At 31.2% G+C, this 22,779-nt stretch overlaps 1 protein-coding gene across 1 annotated transcript in view; it reads right to left on the reverse strand.

The window, feature by feature from the left end:
- Positions 1-1,587: 1,587 nt before the first annotated feature.
- The window catches only part of LOC134711838 (structural maintenance of chromosomes protein 4-like), a 32,087-nt gene continuing 10,895 nt past the window's right edge, over positions 1,588-22,779 (reverse strand). Inside the window, exons 7-26 of the mRNA XM_063572767.1 lie at positions 22,084-22,224; positions 21,514-21,664; positions 19,048-19,191; positions 18,516-18,593; positions 17,889-18,010; positions 17,268-17,376; positions 16,947-17,078; positions 14,526-14,728; positions 13,686-13,870; positions 12,777-12,886; positions 10,999-11,121; positions 9,835-9,961; positions 9,215-9,266; positions 8,508-8,645; positions 7,206-7,350; positions 6,574-6,747; positions 5,911-6,090; positions 4,020-4,252; positions 3,006-3,189; positions 1,588-2,240 (exon numbers count right to left, since the gene is read on the reverse strand). Of these exons, the coding sequence (XP_063428837.1) occupies positions 2,031-2,240; positions 3,006-3,189; positions 4,020-4,252; positions 5,911-6,090; positions 6,574-6,747; positions 7,206-7,350; positions 8,508-8,645; positions 9,215-9,266; positions 9,835-9,961; positions 10,999-11,121; positions 12,777-12,886; positions 13,686-13,870; positions 14,526-14,728; positions 16,947-17,078; positions 17,268-17,376; positions 17,889-18,010; positions 18,516-18,593; positions 19,048-19,191; positions 21,514-21,664; positions 22,084-22,224 (2,941 nt within the window). The 3' untranslated portion in view covers positions 1,588-2,030. The remainder of the gene's footprint in view (positions 2,241-3,005; positions 3,190-4,019; positions 4,253-5,910; positions 6,091-6,573; positions 6,748-7,205; positions 7,351-8,507; positions 8,646-9,214; positions 9,267-9,834; positions 9,962-10,998; positions 11,122-12,776; positions 12,887-13,685; positions 13,871-14,525; positions 14,729-16,946; positions 17,079-17,267; positions 17,377-17,888; positions 18,011-18,515; positions 18,594-19,047; positions 19,192-21,513; positions 21,665-22,083; positions 22,225-22,779) is intronic.

Here is a 22,779-nt window from a genome sequence, read left to right on the forward strand (position 1 = left end):
TGACTATGATTAACTGGTGTGTTTGACAACAGACCCCTGCTGATACACCTCCTGACTATGATTAACTGGTGTTGTTTGACAACAGGCCCTGCTGATACACCTTCTGACTATGATTAACTGGTGTTGTTTGACAACAGGCCTCTGGTGTTAAAGACATTCTGACTGCTTAACTGGTGTTGTTTGACAACAGGCCTCTGGTGTTAAAGACATTCTGACTGCTTAACTGTTGTTATTTGACAACAGGCCTCTGGTGTTTAAGACATTCTGACTGCTTAACTGTTGTTGTTTTACAACAGGCCTCTGGTGATAAACACTTCATGATCTTAACTGGTAGTGTTTACAAACCAGCCTCTGGTGACCAACACTTTGTGACTATGCTTAACTGATATTGTTTGACAATACTGCTGCTGAACACTTCCTGAATATGCTTAACTGATATTGTTTGACAGCAAGCTTCTGGTGATAAACACAACCAGACTTTGTATTACTGGTAGTTTACCAACAAGCTTCTGCTGATCAACACTTCATATTTTTGCTAACTGGTATTGTTTGACAAGCTTCAGGTGATAAACACTACAAGCTATGCTTAACTGGTATTGTTTGCCGACAAGCCTCTGCTATTTAAAATATCATGACTATGCTGAACTTGTATTGATTATCTTCAAGTCTCTACTGATGAACACTTCATGACTTTGCTAATTGGTATTGCTCAACAAAAAGCCTCTTATGATTAACACTTTTTGAATTTCCTTAACTGGTAGAGTTTGGCAACAAGTTTATGGTGATAGACACAGCTTAACTGATTTTGATTGACAAGACTGGGGATAAACACAACTGGACTTTGCTTTACTGGTAGTGTTTGCCAACAAGTCTATGGGGATAAACACAACTGGACTTTGCTTAACTGGTATTGATTGACAAGACTGGGGAAAAAAACAAAATGTCTTAACTATGCTTGTTGAAAACAAGTATGTGAGATAAAGACTTGGGCATGAACACTTTAACTTGATCACTGATCATTGAAAATAAGTTGAGGTCAGGTGAACTCCTCTGACAGATATGTAGACCATGCTTGGTCATTTACATACCAAAAGGATTGGTAATAGGACAAACACTCTACTTTTCATGAAATTGGTGTTAATTGAGTCCAAATTAGATTATCAATGACAAAACTCATTATGCAATTTGTAATTCTTTGAACATTTAATTTTGTTTACCTGTAACCACGAAATCTACTGAAATTGGTATCACACTAATAATAAGGAATCCACAGTAAACAGTCCTTCATAAGTTCGTGCAGCCTGGAGTAAAATCACACTTTTGTTATCCAAAATATTTATTGAATTTTTAAAATGTAACCTCTTATTCAGTGACCTAAAGTCGTTAATATTTGTGTCATTTTGGTCTTTTGTGGATAGTTGTCTCATTGGCAATCATACCACATCTTCTTTTTTATATCTTAATAATAAATATACCAATATCACCACATTGATTTTGGCTTCAAACTAGCAGTAGTATTCCAAGGTTAGCAAAACCTTGCTAGATAAAGTCTACAATGTATCAATTTCCCTAATAAATATAACAACATTTCTGTTGGACTGTTTATATTATTAAAGTTAAAGATTTGACAGAAAGAATATGTATAGTGAAATGAGACACAATAAAGATACATTAAAAATCTAATCACTAGATTATACATGTTAACTAAAATTCAATTTCACATCTGCATTATCTGCTCAGTTCATACTCAGATGATATATAGTCTGATTCATAAAAGTTTCAATTCTAACTCCTAACATACTATCTTATATTGTCAGATAGCAAACACTTTGAGTTACAATAATGCATTGGAAATGGCATACATAAATTGTTTTATAATTAGTTCGATAATAACAGGATACATTTCATGCTTTTCAATTCTATGTACATGGCTATCCCATTCACTGAAAATCTCAAACATGGACATTAATTGCCTTTCTTTATATCATTGTACCATTTTATTATCCAATCACATTTGATTACTTTTTCTCTCATGTTAATGTAACCACTGGTTGTTGTGTGTTTACTGGTTGCTGTGTATTAATAGATTGTTCTTGCAGTGGTAGTGACAATTTTGTTGGATTAATTGTCACTGATTTTGTACAGTTGTCAGTTTTATAAATGCCTACAAGTCTGTCTGCTAGTTCAAACATGTTGTTTCTGAGTGATATGATGATAAACTGTGCATTTCTTGTTCTCTCCTGAAAAAAAAGAAACCAACATTGGAAAGCATGGATCTTGCAATTATGCTATTCACACTTGTCTTGTAACTATGCTATTAATATTGATCTTGCAACTAGGCAATTAAGACAGCTTGTAACTAGGCTATTAATATAAAAAAGAAGATGCAGTATGAGACAACTATCCACAAAAGACCAAAATGACACAAACATTAACAATTATAGGTCACCGTAAGGCCTTCAACAATGAGCAAAGCCCATAGGCTATTATCACTGGTTTTGTAACTAGGCTGTTAACACTGATCTTGTAACTAGGCTGTTAACACTGGTCTTGTAACTAGAATGTTAACACTGGTCTTGTAACTAGGCAATTAAGACAGCTTGTAACTAGGCTGTTAACACTGATATTGTAACTAGGCTGTTAACACTGATGAAGAACAGCAGTGAAAGCACTATTTATTTGCTTTACTGTATGTTTTTTGCTGCACATGTACAATATTATTTGTATTTCCATTTATTGGAAGAATGATTTAATTTTTTTTCATTTAATGATATTTAAATTACTATGAATTAATGGTGAATACTTCAACATGTATTTTAACGGAGATAAGCAACCATGAAAAAAACAGCTTATTTTCTATCATACAGAATTGCATCTTACAATCCATGTTAATATATTTTGGTTGGTACCTTGGATCTTTTTTTTTCATTATAGTTATGATGATCAACTTTTGTATATATTTAACTCTTATACCATAGTTGTTAATTACATTTATTCATACTTACTTTAATGTAATTGGCCACAATAGAAACATTCTTGAAATCTAAAGCAGCATCAATTTCATCCATAACATAAAGAGGTGTTGGTCTGTAGTGATGAAGGGCAAACACCAAAGCCAAAGAACTCAGTGTCTTTTCACCGCCAGATAAATTAGATATGTTTTTCCATGATTTCTTTGGAGGTCGTACACTGAAAAATTGCAATTGTTTATCATTCTAAGGAAAAAGTGTATCAAAAAGTAATAAAAATGAACAATATAGATAAAGTCTACCAATATTGTACAAACTGTTATTATTTATGGTGAATCAACAACTGGAGTGGTGATTTACGGTAGGCTTATAAACAAGTGGATAACTATAGTAACACAGTATACAACCATTAAAGACAACACTACTGGTAATTAACAACAAAGTATTTGTTTTATTGGTAGACATTTTTTCGTCATCAAGCATGGCGTCTTCAGGACAAGTAAGCATATGAAGATAGACAAATACAAATATTGTGGATTATGGGATAAGCCATATGTCATGTTATAATAATTGTTCTTACACTAATCATATAGTTATAAATAGAAAGTGAAAGTAAAATAAGAAAAATTATGCAGAATAAATAATGAAAGTTAGTAAATAGATATAAAAGTCTTTTATGAGTCATTATTGTTTTGTTTTGAACCTGTAGATATTGAATGTGTTGGGTGTTTTAACTAAAACTCACCTAAATACAGTCCCTTCTGAGAATGAATCTTGTTAGTCCACAAGTTCTAACTCAGCCTTACCTGAACACTATCCCTTCTGAGAATGGATCTAACGAGTCCACAAGTTCTATCTCAGCCTCACCTGAACACTATCCCTTCTGAGAATGGATCTAACGAGTCCACAAGTTCTAACTCAGCCTTACCTAAATACTTTCCCATCTGAGAATGGATCTAACGAGTCCACATGTTCTAACTCAGCCTTACCTAAATACTATCCCTTCTGAGAATGGATCTAACGAGTCCACATGTTCTAACTCAGCCTTACCTAAATACTATCCCTTCTGAGAATGGATCTAACGAGTCCACAAGTTCTAACTCAGCATCCCCTCCTAGTGTAATCATCTGGTACATTTCCTTCAGTTTATTTGTGATAACACTGAATCCTGCCATAAACTCATCCAGTCTCTGTTTCCGTAATTCATCAAAATATTTACGCTGGGAATCCCTTAGGTCTGTTATTTTATCTAATTCTCCTACTCTTTGTAAATATAGCTCTTCCTAAAAATCATTATGAACATATTTGTTATTGTATAGATATTTATTTAAATACAACCTTTACCATTTTTTTATATGTAGGAAAGGGGAGGATGGGTCTTATTTGGTGTAATAAATAATGCTGAAATTAGCACCTTCAATTTTCCATTTCTATTGTCTGCTTCTAAGTTAGAAAAAAACTGAATAAACAGCTGCACCATGAGCACATGATACGCCCATTGTCTTGTGTGTTAGTTTTATGCAATAATCAGAAATTGTTTTGGAGATACAGCACAACATGTGAAAACCCCCCTTTTTTTAACAAAAAACTCAATAACTATAAAATAAAATTTTGAATCATCACTAAAAAGTATCCAGATCTTTAGATTAATATAACTAAGAAGTGTGTAAAGTTTTTAGCAATACTCATTAATTATTTTTCAGATACAGTGCAACATGTAAAAAATTTCTCCCCCTTTTTTTTATTACAAAATACTCAATAAATCAGAAATAAAATTTTGAATCATCACCAAAAAGTATACAGATCTTTAGATTAGGACTGCACACAAATAATCATTAACTTACCACTAGTGGTTACCCATACACTTACCTAATCACAAACTAATACATGAAAACTAAGCAAAAATTCCCAAGTCAAAAGACCATGACTGAGGGTGTGGGCTAAGTAATCTCCATGAAAATGAGACATGCCAATGCTTATACAACTGTTTACTAATTATCATTAACTAACCACCTGTGCTTCCTCATAAATTGACCTAATCACAAACTAATACATGAAAAATAAGCAAAATTTTAAAGTCAATAAACCATAACTGAGGGGGCGGGGCAAAATAATCTCCAGGGTAATGAGATATGCTACTACTAATACAACTGCATACCTAATGTCTTTGACTTACCACTAGTGGTTCACCATAAACTAGACCTAATTACAAACTAATACAATGTTGACGCCGCCCCTGACGCTAGAAACAGCATACCTATGTTTTGCTTTTTTACTCTGTCAAGCAAGACAAAATGAATACCAAACCTACAAATTGTAACTGAAATTCATATTTTATATTTTCTTTTAATTTTTTATAAAACGTTTTATTACTTTTCTATTTCTACAGTGAACATCTTGATCATCCTTATGAAGGAAAACAGTTTCTTTTTAAGCAATGTATTGTGTGAATACATGGTCCGAGACCACAATTATTTCGTAGTGCATTTTTTTAGAACATAAATGAAAATAAAAAAAATCCCATCTGTGCTTTCTCAAAGAATTTTTTACAGTGTTTTGTACTACTTTTGGGACAAATTATATCAAAATTATAGCAAACTTTATCAGCTCTGGCTCAAAATATGGACAATTTTATGTTTGGGGCGTCTTGAAATCTTTTGACAGCTTCGGAAGTGCTACTTTTTAACCTTTTTCAGCTGGACCAAACTACTACTTTCCTTTAAAATCCTGGACCCAAATTTGTTTACAGTGTAATTTCACCACCTACTTGCAATTTGAGGCATTAAACATGGAGAAATAAATTTGGAAGGGGTATAGAAATTAATGGCAAGTAACCCACTGTCAACACTGGGAACTATATTCTTAAAAACGAAAATCAAGGGACGACAATTGTGGTCTCGGACCATATGTATACTCAATATACCCTATTTTTATTATTTACCTTTTTCCTATATTCAGCAATAGCCGCCATGTTTGGTTTCATCTGTGCCAGTTTTTCTTCGAGAACAGTTATTTCATACTGTATGGCTTCCTTATCTAGTTCTGCTAGTTCTTCATCAGGTATAGCTGCTATCTCTCCTACTTCCTGTCCACTTATAGGGCTCAGCTGTAAATGGCCTATCTGGAAAAAATTAACAATCATTACATATAAAGTACTTATCATTATAAAAGACATGTGGCATAAATGCCAATCGGATAACTATCCACAATTTTTGGGATACTAATTTGTGTCAGTTTTATGGTTAAAGGTGAATAAAAATTTTAAGAATTGTCCCTCCTAAACATCAGACATTTAAAGAATCTGTATATAAGAAATGCCTTTTTCTATTCTTCTTCCTTATGGAGCTCCATGCATTAGCTTATCCCCTATTATTTGAAGATGAGCATTCATATGTCTCTTATTCTGACATTTGCCAAAAAGCTAAACAAAACAATAGAATAAGAGCAATTTTTTAAGACAATTTCATTCAGATAACATATCCCCATTCATGAATTAACAAATATCTAAAGGCCACCTTGCAGTATTGTAAAGCCCCCCCCCCCTCCCCAAGAAAAAAGAAATTTCAAATATATGTGATCTTCTAAGCATTTCTAAGAGACAAACCTCTTTTTTCCAATGTTTGATTTTCTGCTGGTTTGTTTTCATTATATTTTCAAACTTTTCCAATTCATGTCTGACATCCACAAAATCTTTTTGAAGTTTATTTTCATCTTCTTCCAGTTTAGCTACTACAGCTTTTACTTCATTTAATGCTGTTTCTGCTTCTTTCATTTTTTCCTGTAATACAAATATTCAGCAGTTGCTTCATTACATTATGGTCATAAATATTCAAACAGTTACTACATTGTAAAATTTAAAAAATAATTTACAGTTAAATTTAGAAGTTGGCAACTTAATCATCTAATTTCAAGAAACTGGCTGATCAATCATTGCTACAAAAATTGACTGTTTACTGTCAGAAATAAGACGGTATCAAAAATAATATATACTTATAATGATCTAGTTTTTACTTTAACCTAAAAAGTTTGAAAGACAAGTCCTACCTCTCGTGTAAGATTCATAATGAGAGAACATTTACTTAAAATCTAGCAGAATATTTAACAAATATGGAAAAGTTTGTTTTCTAATACTGTGTGAGTTAATGTGTAAATATAACTTACTCAGTTAAGACATATATTGTGTTTAAGGTACTGACTCTATAGCAGGTAATATATTGAATCTTTTTATTTACTCACCTGAGATTGTTGGTAGGATTCTAACACTTGGGTAGCCTCTTCTTCTAATGTTTTGAACAATTTATCTAACTCAGCTATCTTGTCTTTATTTTCTTGTATTTCTTCTTCAACAGAAATAACCTTGTCTTCTGCTTTCTTCAAATTTCTGTAAAAGAAGAAATAAGAATAGAAAAAGTTGTTTATGCATTTTCATTCATCTATCAATAACTTCTTTTATCAAGAATATATTCTGTCATGTCAATTTTGCACAAGGGAGATAATTAAATTTATTATACTTAATGTCAAAATGCCAGATTTTGATTGGCTTATACACAACTGCATACTAAATATCATTGACCTACCACTTGTGGTCTCCCATAAACTGACCTAATCACAAACTAATACATGTAAAATAAGCAAAAGCTTCGAGGTCAATAGACCATAACTGAGGGGGCAGGGCCATATAATCTCCATGGAAATGAGATGTGCCAATGCTTATACAACTGCATACCAAATATGACTGACCTAACACTTGTGGTTCACCATAAACTAGACCTAATCACAAACTAATACATTATTGAAGCCGCCGTCATCGACGCTGGAAACAGCATACCTAGGTCTAGCTTTTTGACTCCATCAAGGCAAGACAAAATCTAAGTCCATTTATAAGTAAAAATGGAAAAAAATGTTGTAGGTTTTTTTAACAAAATTTACTTCTGGATACTATCTTATAATCATCATAAACAAGCTTCTTTCCAAGTTTGGTAGAAATCCAGGATAGTTTAAGAAAGTTATCATAAAATTTCAAAAACTTTGTAACCACAGAGTGAATGTAATGTTTCCTTGTAGACAAACTAAGTCTATTTAAAGGTAAAATACAGAAAAAAATGATTTTTGTTTACAAAATTGACTTCTGGATACTATTTTATAATCCTAAACAAGCTGTTTTTGACGACAGAATGTAGGATCGCTATGTCTCACTTTTTTGACAAAAGTAGAAGGCTTGACAAAAACGTGAAACATTTAAAAAATGGCTACCACTGAAATGTGATTGTCAATAATATTTGTTTTCGATCCATGATATGAGAGCTGTGAGGCTTTGTGATTTCTCATACAGTCACAGGTATAAGTTTAACAGAGAGACAAGAGGATGCCTCCTATTAATCTAATTTGGGTGGTTGCATTTTCCAATTTTTTTCGTATCAATTATACATAAAATTTAATATCAAAGGTTGTTCCTGTATAGATAAAAATGCCTCACATGCCCCCATCAGTTAACTTAATTGAACAGCCTTGATATATTTATTTCTCCAAGTGGCCTACCTTTGTGATGTTTTGATGGCAACCTGACATTTAGTGACTTGACCTGTCACTTCATCAATCTGTTTACTAATGGCATCAACTCTATGTTGAGCTGCCTTCATCTTAGATCCTCCTATCTCCATAATCTCTTTGTGTAATCTGAAGGTAAACATCTGTCACTTAATAATACTTTTAAACAGTAATGATTTAACATTTAAAGCACAATATCTTCTCTTATCTTCACAACTTCATTCTAATGATTTTCAAGAATATACATAACAATTAAAACATAAGATGAACAATCAAATTTACTATTAGGTCGTAAAAAATATTTTTTTGTTTCAAGCATTATTCAACTACATCTATTTCATCAAATGTCAATATAAAAATGTGGATAAAACCATGTCACACATTCAGGGGCCTGTTGTTCAGTGGGTGTTTGTTGGTGTGGTTCATGAGCATTTTTGAATTTTTTATATAGATTAGACTGTTGGTTTTCCTGTTTGAACTCTTTACAATAGTAATTTTTGGGCCCTATATAGCTTGCTGTTGGGCATGAGCCAAGGCTCTGTGTTGGAAGCCATACTTCAACCTATAAATGCTCCCTTGTTACACATTGTGACTTGGATGGAGAGTTGTCTCATTGGCACTAATGCCACATCTTCTGATTATATTCACAAATATATGAATATTAATACATTTTCACCAAAATTAATTTGAAAATCTACCTTTGAACTTCTGCTTCTACTTTAGCTGCAGCACCACCAACTTTTTCATATTCTGAAATTATTGTGAATATAAATTGATGTTTAAACATACATGTGTAGGTTCAAATATTTACTGTTTAACAAAAAGAAAAATGGGGTCACGGGGCAAATTTTTTCAAGGCATTCAAACAGATAAAACCAGAGGATTCCGAAAATCTGATAAGCCAGCTTCCTTAAGTTTTTAAACTCATATTAAATCATTCTATTAAAACCCCTTTAAAACAAAATTGTACAAAATAATGTTACATTGGTTGATAACATTTCACGTAAAACTTAAAAAGATACAGAGGTAGAATTTGTTTAAAATTGAAAGAAAGATAACACTATAAAGAGAAATAACAAGAGAAAACAAACAATTCATAAAACATATGCACAAAAGTTTCAAAAAAAAAATAATAGAATACTGACTGAGGGTGAACTCAGATGCCAGAAGCAGATTTACAATAATAAGGATCCAAATTTGTTTTGATTTCAGAACTGTTGATCAGTAATAAATGACTTAATAAAATCAGTCAATATACAAAGTACACCAGATGGATAATACAACAGTGAAGTAACATAAGACTAATTTCAATTCTAACCTTTCTTGTATTCTCCTACTTTTTTCTCCAACTGTTTTAACTCTTTTTCATCTGGAGCAGCTGCTTTAACTCTGACTTCCTGTTCTTTTATTTGTTTTGTTAACCTTGTCTGTTGTTCTTTATTTGCCTAATCATTTATAAAATTGAAGTTTTCATTTTCAATAAGAAATTATATATGATAATTTTATTGCTGCATTCAGATTATCCTTATCCAGAATCACTCGTAATCGATATCTTACTTGAAATTTCCTCTTTTTATTTTGTTTCTGAAATTCAAAAGCAGAATGGGCCAATTCCTAAGAAATATTACAATTTTAAGTGGGGGTGGTAAAGGGTTATTTTCGTGCAACGTTTTCTGCCTTTTTATTTCACGTGTTTTCGTGTTTTGAAGTTTTATTTCTCGTTTTCTCTTGTTTAGTTCGACGTGCGTGCCTCCTGTTCTCCGTTATTTATTTTCATGTTTCGTGTCGGAACTGTTAATTTCTCGTGCTTGTCGTGCATTTGATTAAAAAGTAAACTGGCACTAATTCAAAGTCAGTCCGGAGATTGTTTTAAGTTATGAGTTCACAGAATATTAAATTGATATCCAATTATATTTATGAATAATATTTTTCTTTCAAATCAGTTGTAACTAGCGGACGCTAAAAGGTGACTGTAGGGTCATCATGTCCATTTTATAATGACAAGATGGTATCCAAGAACGGCAGCATGATTACTAAATTATTTTACTTTTTCCGTTAATATGTACTATTTCATTTCTCGTGCTTCGTTTTTTCTGATTTTTATTTTCCGTGCAACGTTTTTGCGATTTTTATTTCACGTGTTTCTGTGTTCAGGGCCCCCCTTTACCACCCTCTTAAGTCATTAACATCATTTAAATTCTTTTTTTTTTTTTTTTACTTCAATCCAAAGCATGCAGATGTTTTGGATTGAAAACCTGTTTCATTGAAAACAAACACTTGTATATAGGATTATAGGATCAGCTTGCTAAGAGGTGCAGCAAATTAATTCATCCACCAATCAAAACACCTGAATATACACACCCACAAGTATTAATACCGGTAGTCAACAAAAACATTTGTTCCGCTACCTTTAATAAATCCATACAACTTGTCTATTGTTATTTATAAAGTTGATTATTTGTTGATCACATATATTCCTTACCTCAATATCCATTGTACATTTCTGTAATGAATGTTTCATATGTGTATGATCTTTTTCCTCTCTTCTTATCACATCTTCTAATCTTTCCTTATTTGCTCTACTTGTCTGGGCTTCAGATGTTAGCTGTAATTATATATATTACACATCTATTATATACCAATTTCAAAATATTAAAATAATCACTGCTCTCAGTTGTTCTTTAGAGTATAGCCCTCTGTCTGAATGACAACAGTAACAACTGTACCCAACAAGTTTAACTGCAAGCTACTGCTCACTAACGATGTCCTTCCCAAATACTTGACAGTTGGAAGGAAGTTGTTGAGTGATGAATCTGAAAATTCATCACAATTTCAGAATTCCTTGTAATGTATTTCCCGAGAAAAATGTGACAAAAATTTTCAACTTGGATGCCATGCGTAAAATGATGTAAGTGTACGGTAAACAGAAGATTGTTCAGTGATGAATATGAAAACACATCACACAGTATAGCATATTAATCTATTGCAATAAAAAATCATAGTATCTAATAAAATTTGTAGATTTAGCTAACTAAGTCCTTATATTTGTATAAAATAACATTCGTTTATAGTGGGAATTTGTTTAAGGTTAAATCAGCTACAATTAAAAATTGTTCGCCAGTCCCTCTCTGTGATTACAATTTGATAACACTGGTTCATTTGCCAATCAATCTATCATCAAGGGAAGATAATTAATTCAAATTTAGTTCATAGTCTTTTTCAAAAATGATGAACGGTTCTTTATGTTGGTATTAAATCATTTTAAACGTTTCAAATTTATGAAATTATATTCGTACATCAATGTTTTTGATACACCAATAACAAAAGCTGAAATATATTGAATTGATACATTTTGTAATTATTCAAAATTATATCAGAAACGTAAACTTAATTATAAAATAATGAACCTGTTAAGGGGAGAGAATACTCGCATAACTTTTTCGAATTGGCACATAATACAACGGAATGTCACTCATGCATACAAATGGCACATTAATAAAATTAATTAACTGCGCAATCGTGCTCCACCTTCAATGATGATTCTAAATTATAAATATAACCAAAAGTTGTTAATCTATAGATAGTGAAGACTAATGAAAGCTAACCCACTGTAAAAATATTTCTTTGCAATTTTTTAAAGCTTCCTCAGGAAAATGCTAGAGTCACTTGACTTTCAAAGCTCAAAATTAATGTTTTTTACACAATATTTGAATAAAGTAGTTAAAGAATATTCGCTTCTCAAAGTGTAAGACGCAATAAAAATCGTATGCTTGCATCATCATACCGAAATACGGATTTAATTAAGTCCTGAACATTTCGACATTTCTTCGTATAAAACCGGTTTTAACCAAATCATAAGTACTTGTTAAGATCTGACTAAATACCTATTTCCCGATATGGTCAGGTAAAATTGCTACACAGTATAGCTGACTTATATAAATCCTGAAACAAAATTTCAGAGATCCTTGTAATATAGTTCCTGAGAAAGATGCAATGAAAAATATTCATTGGATGGACAGATCGATGGATAAACGGACCAATGAACAGACAGAGGTAAAACAGTATACCCCCATTTTTTAAAACGGGGGTATAATTATTATAATGCTACTGACAACTAACAAAGGCAAAGGCGTTAACATTCCACATGAATTAACAGAAAGAACTGATTATAAAGATTTTATTGGTGGATCTTAAATAAGGTCAGTAATACTTCAAGTTGAGCGACAGTTCATTACAAAAAGAATTTCAAGTATGTGTTACCTTTTCTAGCATATTTTCCATATTGGCTAATTGTTTGGGATCTACATCGGCTGCTAAGGCTGATCCCATTCTTCCTTTCATAACAGACTTACCACCTCCACTCATAGTACCTAATTAACAATAATCAAAATATTTATGGTAGTCATTTTTTGTTTAATTCTATTCTTCTTTTTATTCTAGCATCTGCAAGTTTTTTTAATGTAAAGCAGTACTTATCTTTTGTAAAGCAATGACAAATAAAAAAAATAATATAAATAAACAAAAATGTGTCCAAAGTACATGGATGCCATACTCGCACTATCCTTTACCATGTTCCATGGACCGTGAAATTGGGTAAAATCTAATTTGGCATTAAAATTAAACAGAGTATACTATAAGGAACATATGTACTAAGTTTCAAGTTGATTGGACCTCAATTTCATCAAAAAACTACCTTGATCAAAAACTTTAACCTGAAACTCCCACTTTCATTTTCTATGTTAAGTGGACTGTGAAATTGGGGTCAAAAGTCTAATTTGGCTTAAAAATTAAAAAGATCATATCATAAGCAACAAGTGTACTAAATTTCAAGTTGATTGGACTTCAGCTTCATCAAAAACTACCTTGACCAAAAACTTTAACCTGAACGGACACACAGACGAACGGAGCCACAAACCAGAAATCATAATGCCCCTCTACTATCGTAGGTGCGACATAAAAATTAATATATATGCACTGCAAGTAGAATTAAGCACCAATACAATTAATATTCATACTAAAAACATTGTGTAATTGTTTGTTCAGAATGTCCATTTCAAATATTCAGGACATTTATGTATTATCTTGTATAGATTTTTTGAAAGCTAGTACTGAGTGTTAGTAAATGTATGTTTGTGTCAAATTAAAACATGTTTAAAATCAGAACATTACCTGATTGGTCAATAAGAGCTCCTTGAAGTGTAACTACTCGGAATCTAGTTTTTCCATAAGCTATTCTGGTGGCTTGATCCAGATCATTGGCTACTAATGTATCTCTCAAAGCAAAGTAAAATGCAGGCAGTATTTCAGGAGTTTTTGTTTTAACCAGATCAAATAATCTGTGAACATTTTCTGGTCTGAAAAGAGAACAAAAATATGTTTGTGCAAGATCTTCTGCTAAAAGCCTTGGACTATACAAATTATATTGAAGGAGTATAGAAAGAAATTATTATTAAGTGTTTATGGAGGACAATAATTCCAAGTAAATGGATGGACAGATACCAGTGCTGCATTATATGGCTACTGAAGACAAAAATAGATATATGTTTTTCAGTGTATCAATTTTTTTAGAATCGACGGATGTTTAGGAAGAAAAAACTTTACTACCTATAACAGTTATTTGAGCTTTAAGACTCAAATTTGAAGTTAAAAATATCTCATTTGCTATTATCTTTGATTCAATAAGTCTAATGTGTCCAAAATAAATGCATACCTTATTTCACTTTTTAAACCACATCAAAATTCTTGTTAAATCTATTTCCTTTCATATAAATTGTATATGAACAAAATTTTTATCCATTTAATCATGTTCCACAAATATAGACTTGAATCCCTCTTGAATTTAAATAATAAGTTTCTACAAGATCCCATTGAAATTATTGGTATTCCTTAGGTTGAAGAAATATTTAAATACAAAAGTCCAAGCTGGAAAAAAAAGAGTATCTGAAACACCTTTTAAAAAAAATAATTTTAAAATAAAAAAATCCTAAATTCTGTGTATATATGACTTACGTGTTGATTTTTCTCTTCGTATGATCTTTCCATCTAGCCATTTTATCCAGACCTATAAATGTTGCAGAACCTATGTTGTTTTTCTTGAGATATTCTACACATTTTTGAGCTGTGTTGATTGTGTCAACAACAATATGATCCAAGGCACCACAAGCAGTCGATATAGCAACATCAAATTCTTCATCTATAGCTCCAAGATCTCCCTACAAAGACCAAGTTAATAGTTTATAGTTCATTTAATTATTGCGATAAAATTTCACTCGTTATAATAAGAGTGACACACATAATCTTCTTGTCTACAGAGGTCAAGATCAAATGAAAATGACGCATGTACTCCTTAGAATAACTTTGCAATTCTAATATTGCTGACCTAGTATATATAATTTCTTATAAAATATATATTATTAACAAGGATTGAACCTTCTCACTTAAGAATGATTGAAGATCTGATAAAGCCATACAATACATGTTAAATTCTAAGTCTAAAACAAGTCATCATTTAAAGTTTTAGAGTTGCTAAACCAGTCAGGATCCTACTTCAACAAAATTATCTCCCCATTACGCCAGTTCATTTTCACAATCGTCAAAATGGAAGCCATTGTAGCGATGACGCGCTACCAATTTTGCTCTTGGAAACCGATAATTTATCCACATTGCACCAATACGATCCTTATATGTCAGTTATATTTTAAAAGACAAATGTATCAACTAGCTAATGAGCATCAGTTAATGATCTTGTCTGCATTGATTCAACTTTAAACTATTGTCTGATCAGTTGTCAGGTGGAATTTTTGAAAAATCATAAACATTTAAAAAAAATCTACTTAAATATTTCGTGGAAGGGCAGACTAGATTTTTTTAGTGGTTGAAGACTATAAACCCTAGTTATCACACACAAAAAATTAGAATTTTTCGAAGATATGCATTTTCATCATCCAACTAGTAAGACTGTCGTCAAGTACTTTCAGTAAAAAAGTAGCTATTCGAACACACCTTCCCTGTTTTTGTGACTCATTAGATAGGTATTTCACTTGAACCATATATTTCATCTTTTAGTACTGTTATTTTTTTGTGTTATAAAGTCAACCTGTAGCTTTAATATATAAAAATGATAGAATCTGAAGCGAGACGGTGTATGAAATATTCTTACTTTGAACGATATCAAGACAAAATACTCAACTCAAACAAGCCCTAACATAAAAAGGTTCACTCAATTTTCTCTTTTCGATACAATTGTTACCTATTTTTTGGAATTTTTTCTTCAGTCACATAATGGAAGGGCAGATACGAAAATTACTGAACTAATAGATTGATATCTTTTCCGTCCATGGTAATTTTTTCAAAAAAAAATTGGAGGTTATGCATTTTTGTCATCCAACTTGAAAGATACCCATGTCGTCGACTTGATATCTAATTGTTCTGCTTAACTATGTACTAGATAAATTGAAAACTTATGCAAATGGTGTTTTTGAAATAAAACACCTCGTTATTGAGAAGAAAATTGCAGTTTTGTTTGTTTCTATTAACTTTTAAAAAATTTGTCACTATAGTAAACAATACAGTAAACATTTATCGCCTTCTCTAATAGAGAGCTTCGATTCTTTTGTTCTATTTCAACCTGGTTTCAGACTGTAAACCAAATACTGTGGATTAATTGTTATTCTTTGCATACCAATTTAGTTTTTGTGGTATTAGGTGAAAGACAAATTTAAAAGTTGAATTAAATACCAATTTCTATCAAATTGTATACAGACTTAATAGCAAAACCATGAAAAGGCAAGTTTTCCTCACCCCATGACAATTGGTACCTACGAAAATAAATGAATCCACAGAACCTTATCCTTAAAATAAAACCTATACAATAGAACATGCAAATAAGGTCATGTGACAGTGGACAACAATGTCTCATCACAAACAACCTCCAAGTACTAGGTATAACTATGGATGTGATAGAAAGATTTTAGTTTATGAGTCTAATCTTCTGTGTATTTATTATAGATAAGATTTGCTAAGTGACATGAATATGTTCTGCATGTTTCAGTAAGAATCCTTCATTGAAGATGTGGTATGATTGACACTGAAACCACTGACCACTGACCACCAATTAACAAAGATATGTACAACTAGGACTACTTTTTAGAATCATTTGATTATGTTCTTCAAGATCAACCTTCAAACACAATAAATTGTTTTTTGTAAGAGGTAGTATTGTAGTGTGTTAATGTTGTCTTTCAGTGTACTGTTACTTTGATACTTTGTCCAATGTGCTTTTATATTCAAATAAACACAAAATGAAGCCAAAATTGATAGAACACATATCATACATAGGTCACACAGTTAAATGAATATTATGATTAGTATCATCATACATGTTAATATCTAAGAATATATCAGAATTGATTGTAGCTTTAGAGAACCTACCAGTCTACCATTGACACCTGGTAGTTGTCCATTTTTCTTCATCTGCATTAGAGCATCTATAACTTTCCCTTTACTTTTAGCTGCCTGCATTGAACTCCTTGCTTCCTCTACTTTACTTCTTAAAGATCTTAACTAAAAATAAAAAACATATCTAGGTAGAGTTATTTTTGTCATAAATATCAAACAAATAAAATATACAAGTAAATATCTATGAAAAACATGAAAATGCCCTGAACGATATACCTCTTTTTCTTTATAGCCTAATGAACAATAATCAACTTTCTAAAATGATGAGTTTTGTTCTAAAATCATTATACTTACATCATGTGTTGATTTTTCTTCTGTACGAGTGGCAAGTTCAAGATCTTTCTTTGCCTTTTCAACCATATTTTCTGATTCTGGTAATCTCTTTTGTATATCACTTATTTCCCTGAGAATACATACAAATTGCATGCTTATTATCATTGAACAAAGATTTAACATATTCCAAACTAATTATTTTAAGAATAGAAGTGTTGTTAAAAAAAATAGAATACATTCATTACCTAGAAGAAACACAATTTATCAAGTGTAATATCCCAAAATGGAAAATATATTTCAATGGCAAATCTAGTTGTGTTTATTGGTTACACAGTAATTTGCCTTGCATTTAATACAAAAAATAAAGTCTTTTGTGAAAACATTTAATTTAGTGGGTTTCACCAATCTCAAAAACATTTTTTTTTATAATTTGTTGAAAATTTGAATTTGTGGTTCACTAGTACCCACAAAAAACAAGAAAATTGGTATTCTATGAATAATGAATCCACAGTACAAGTCATTGTTGTATATACAGTTATTCATGTGTTCCACTAAAAGGTATACACAATCATTTTTATTATCTATAGCCAGTTTATTCATTACTATGATGTTAAAATCTTCCTTCCAATATTTATAACTTACTGGGCTCTTTGTTCCAGTGTATTTTTTGCCTTGTCAAGATTTTTCTCCATTTCTTTTAATTTATTTGTTTCACTCTGCTGGTTGCTTAAATAAATGTCCAACTCAGACTGTGCAATATTCAACTGAAAAACATATGTTAAATTGTTTGATTCACTGCAAAATTATAGACAATTCATTTATCATTTCAAATAAATATTAAATATACAGAAGCATCAATACTTAACAACACAAGAAATGCATCGTCCTCCTTGACCAACCTTTTCTTTTATTATCAATGACGTACCAAATGGTTTTTTTTTAATTTAAAATGACCAAGTTAAATGCATTTCACTATTCAAACTATTGGAATTATATCTTTAGCTGATTGTTTCAATTTGTATAAAGCATGCCTTAAATGCTGCATCAAATAATTCGTCATATAAAATTTGGTCTCAGGGGACACTTTCATAGGACAATAGTTTGATTTACACAGAAACCCAAACTTGACCAATTTCCTTAAAAAGTGAGTTGTAAAACCCTGATTGAAGAAAAAAGATTTAAAACTAATAGTATATAAATACATGTATTAGTAAATCAATTTCTTTTACACTGTAAGAAATTGATGTCATTTGATAGCAACATATTTACCTTAGATTTGATATCATTTACAAACTTCTGTTGTTCTAACAACTCTTCTTCTCTCTTATCTTTCTCTACTTGTAGTCCCTGAATAGATAACACAATAGAAAACAAATTAGAATTATTCCACAAAAAAATCAAAAGAAGATGACATTCTGGGAATTCATTTCGGTATTTATTTTTCTTGGATAGATTTGAGGAAAAATTAAATATTTGCACCGTGTCTGGAAATTGGGGGTGGGGGTAGGGCAATTGCAACAGAAACTTCATATTTAAGCCTCCCAAACAAAAAGCAGTTTAAAAATGATTAGAAAAATAAGTTTTATTTAATAAAAAAAATATATGTGTGTTTATCAAAAGCACAGCATTTTTATTGCTGTTCTTCGTCATGAAAGTCGACAGATGGTCTTCAATGATAAAGATGTTGGATTAGACTTTTCACTTCTAAAAGTGATTTTCAAGAATGCCCCATTTTAGAAACATGCAAAAGCCTGTACCATATGTTTATATTAATTATATCTTATTCAGATGATAATCTCACCTTAGTCTCAGTTTTCAGTCCTTCCATCACTACAGCCATTTTTTCCTCTTCTTCCTTCTTTTTAACTTCAAGTTTCTCCAATTTTCCTTGGTGACTGGTAATAGCTTTCTCAGTTTCACCAGGCATTGATTTCAAGTCTTCCACCTATATTATAATAAGATCTTTCATTCTAAAACCTTGAGATTACAATCTTTCTTGTAAGTCAATAAAAGTCTAAAACTATAATGACTAAAAAATAATAAAATAATTCTTCTATTTTCTTTACAACACACTAAGAAAAAAAATTCTTCAAGATATATTCTCATATCACCTGTTTCATGCTTCATAACATATCCTAGACCATCTAACAAGTATGTTTGTTTAGTTAACAAATATTAGCAAACAAAAGGTCCACATGTCTGTTAAACAAAATTTGCTATTAAAATCATGTTAAAACATTATAGATATTTTTAAGTCACCATCTTTAATGATTTTACTATAATTCTTGTAATCACCATTTTTTTCTTTTTAAATTCATAATTTATAATGTAGAAAACTACTGTTAAGATCTTTGAAGAGATTACAAATTTGGAGTTATTACTACAGAGCATGCCTTAATATTGTATACAAATTATCAATTCAAGCTAGGTTTGGGAAAAACACTAAATTCCAGATTTTATGGATTATAGATTATCCCTAAAAATTTGTGGTCAACCAATTTTTGATCTGTCAGATGAAACATTGGTGTATGTTCGACCGAATGTCTGATGATTAAAAGCACAATAGAATGGTTGGTTGGAAGTGTATCCAATGAGTTAAATCATTCAAGTATACTTGATAACATGGTATTGTAAACTGAAAATGTGGAATAATTTTTGATATTTGGTAGCCAACTTTCTTTTCATCATGTAAATTAACTAGAGGCTCTAAAGAGCCTGTGTCGCTCACCTTGGTATATGTGAATTAAACAAAGGAAGCAGACAGTTCATGACAAAATTGTGTTTAGGTGATTGTGATGTGTTTGTAGTTTGTACATCTTACTTTACTGAACATTCTTGCTGCTTACAATTATCTCTATCTATAATGAACTTGTCCGTGTAGTTTCAGTGGAAAATGTTAGTAAAAATTTACAAATTTTATGAAAATTGATTATAAAGGACAATAACTTCTTAGGGGGTCAATTGACCATTTTGGTCATTTTAACTTATTTTTGAGTCTTAAATTGCTGTACATTATTGCTGTTTACAGTTTATCTCTATCTATAATAATATTCAAGATAATAACCCAAAACAGCAAAATTTCCTTAAAATTACCAATTTAGAGGCAGCAACCTAACAACGAGTGGTCCGATTCATCTAAAAATTTCAGGGCAGATGGATCTTGACCAGATAAACAATTTTACCCCGTGTCAGATTTGCTCTAAATGCTTTGGTTTTTGAGTTATAAGCCTAAAACTGCATTTTACCCCTATGTTCTATTTTTAGCCGTTGCGGCCATCTTGGTTGGTTTCCCAGTCACAAAACACAATTTTAAAACTAGATAGCCTCTGATTCATCTGAAAATTTCAGGGCATATAGATCTTGACCAGATAAACAATTTTACCCCATTTCAGATTTGCTCTAAATGCTTTGGTTTTTGAGTTATAAGCCAAAAAATGCATTTTACCCCTATGTTCTATTTTTAGCCGTAGCGGCCATCTTGGTTGGTTTGCCCGGTCACACAACACAATTTTAAAACTAGATAGCCTAATAATGATTCTGGCTATGTTTGGTAAAATTTGGCCACGTAGTTTTAGAGAAGATCTTTGTAAAAGTTAACTGATTTACGAAAAATGGTTAAAAATTGACTATAAAGGGCAATAACTCCTAAAGGGGTCAACTGACCATTTTGGTCATTTGACTTATTTGTAAATCTTACTTTGCAGAACATTATTGCTGTTAACAGTTTATCTCCATCTATAATAATATTCAAGATAATAACCAAAAACAGTAAAATTTCCTTAAAATTACCAATTTAGGGGCAGCAACCCAACAATGGGTTGTCTGATTCATCTGAAAATTTCAGGGCAGATAGATCTTAACCTGATAAACAATTTTACCCCTTGTCAGACTTGCTCTAAATGCTTTGGTTTTTGAGTTAAAAGCCAAAAACTGCATTTTACCCCTATGTTCTATTTTTAGCCATGGCGGCCATCTTGGTTGGTTTGCCAGGTCACAAAACACAATTTTTAAACAAGATACATCAATGATGATTGTGGCCAAGTTTGGTTTAATTTTGCCCAGTAGTTTTAGAGGAGAAGATTTTTGTAAAAGTTAACGACGACGGACGACGGACGCCAAGTGATCGAGAAAAGCTCACTTGGCCTTTTAGGCCAGGTAAGCTAAAAATAGATGACTGGTTTGAATTTATGATGTATCTATATGCTGTATAACAATCTTCTACCATTAAATTATGGTAAACCCATTAATAATTTGTAAGTAAATTTACCTTTTTCTTTTCTTGTTCCAACTGCTTGTCTAATTTCTTTGTTTTCTGTCTATTATGTTTTAAATCTTCTCTACATTTGACATCTTGCTTTTCATATTCTGTGAATTTTTCTTTTGATTCTTCCAAATGTTTTACCTGTCCTTCATATTCACTGGTAATAGAAGTAATAAAAATTTAAAAACTTTCAATTTTCTGGTGATAATGAATGTACAAATGTAAAACTTTCATATGTAAATCAGTTTTGTTGAATCTGATTCTGAGATTCACTTTTTATCACAACCTTATAATGCTTAAGGTGGTTCCTAACCTTACAGGGAGATAACTCTGTAAAATCAGCGAACCGTTTTAATTACATTGTGTTGTTAAGCTTCTCAATGATCAAAATAAGTGTCAAACTGCTATATAACCAGTGTAATTTTGTCTGATTCAATTTTTTTTTTTTTTTTATATTTTTGTCAAAGGGTCAAAGTAAATACTTTGTCAAAATTTTAAGAAAATTAATCGAGCCAAATTAATTTTAGTTAAAGTGTTGGGTACCACCTTAAAATTAAAAAAAACCTTTTGGTTTACCTATAAATTTTTCCTAATTCTTTGTCTTTTTCTTTCTTTGCAGCTTCTATCTTTGCTATTTGCTCATTAACATCTTTCATTCCTTCATTTATTTTGTTATGCTCATCAGTAGCTTTCTTTTCATTACTAGCACATTCAGATCTGAAAAAAAATAATATTTTAATGATTCTGCTGCCCATTTATTCATTTTTATGTAAAATAACATAGTTTTTATTATAAATAGAAATACTGTATTTCATTGTTGGCATATTTGTCTGACAAGATTACAATAGAAAACAAAATTAATATAGTGGATTCATTTATTTTCAAGTCTACTAAATTTTGGTGATCGGAGAAAATATATTTGAAGATACTGACAATATCAGTTAATACTGATCAAAGCCAATTTCCACCAATTACCAAAAAAACTAGAGGCTCTAAAGAGCCTGTGTCGCTCACCTTGGTCTATGTGCATATTAAACAAAGGACACAAATGGATTCATGACAAAATTGTATTTTGGTGATGGTGATGTGTTTGAAGTTCTTACTTTACTGAACGATTTTGCTTCTTACAATTATATCTATCATGAACTTTGCCCATTAGTAACAGAGAACTATATTTGGTAAAAATTTACATAAATTTACCAAATTAATGAAAATTGTTAAAAATTGACTATAAAGGGCAATAACTCCTAAGGGGTCAATTGACCATTTAGG

The sequence above is a fragment of the Mytilus trossulus genome, chromosome 3 (assembly GCF_036588685.1).
Source record: "Mytilus trossulus isolate FHL-02 chromosome 3, PNRI_Mtr1.1.1.hap1, whole genome shotgun sequence".
Taxonomy (NCBI): Eukaryota; Metazoa; Mollusca; class Bivalvia; order Mytilida; family Mytilidae; genus Mytilus; species Mytilus trossulus.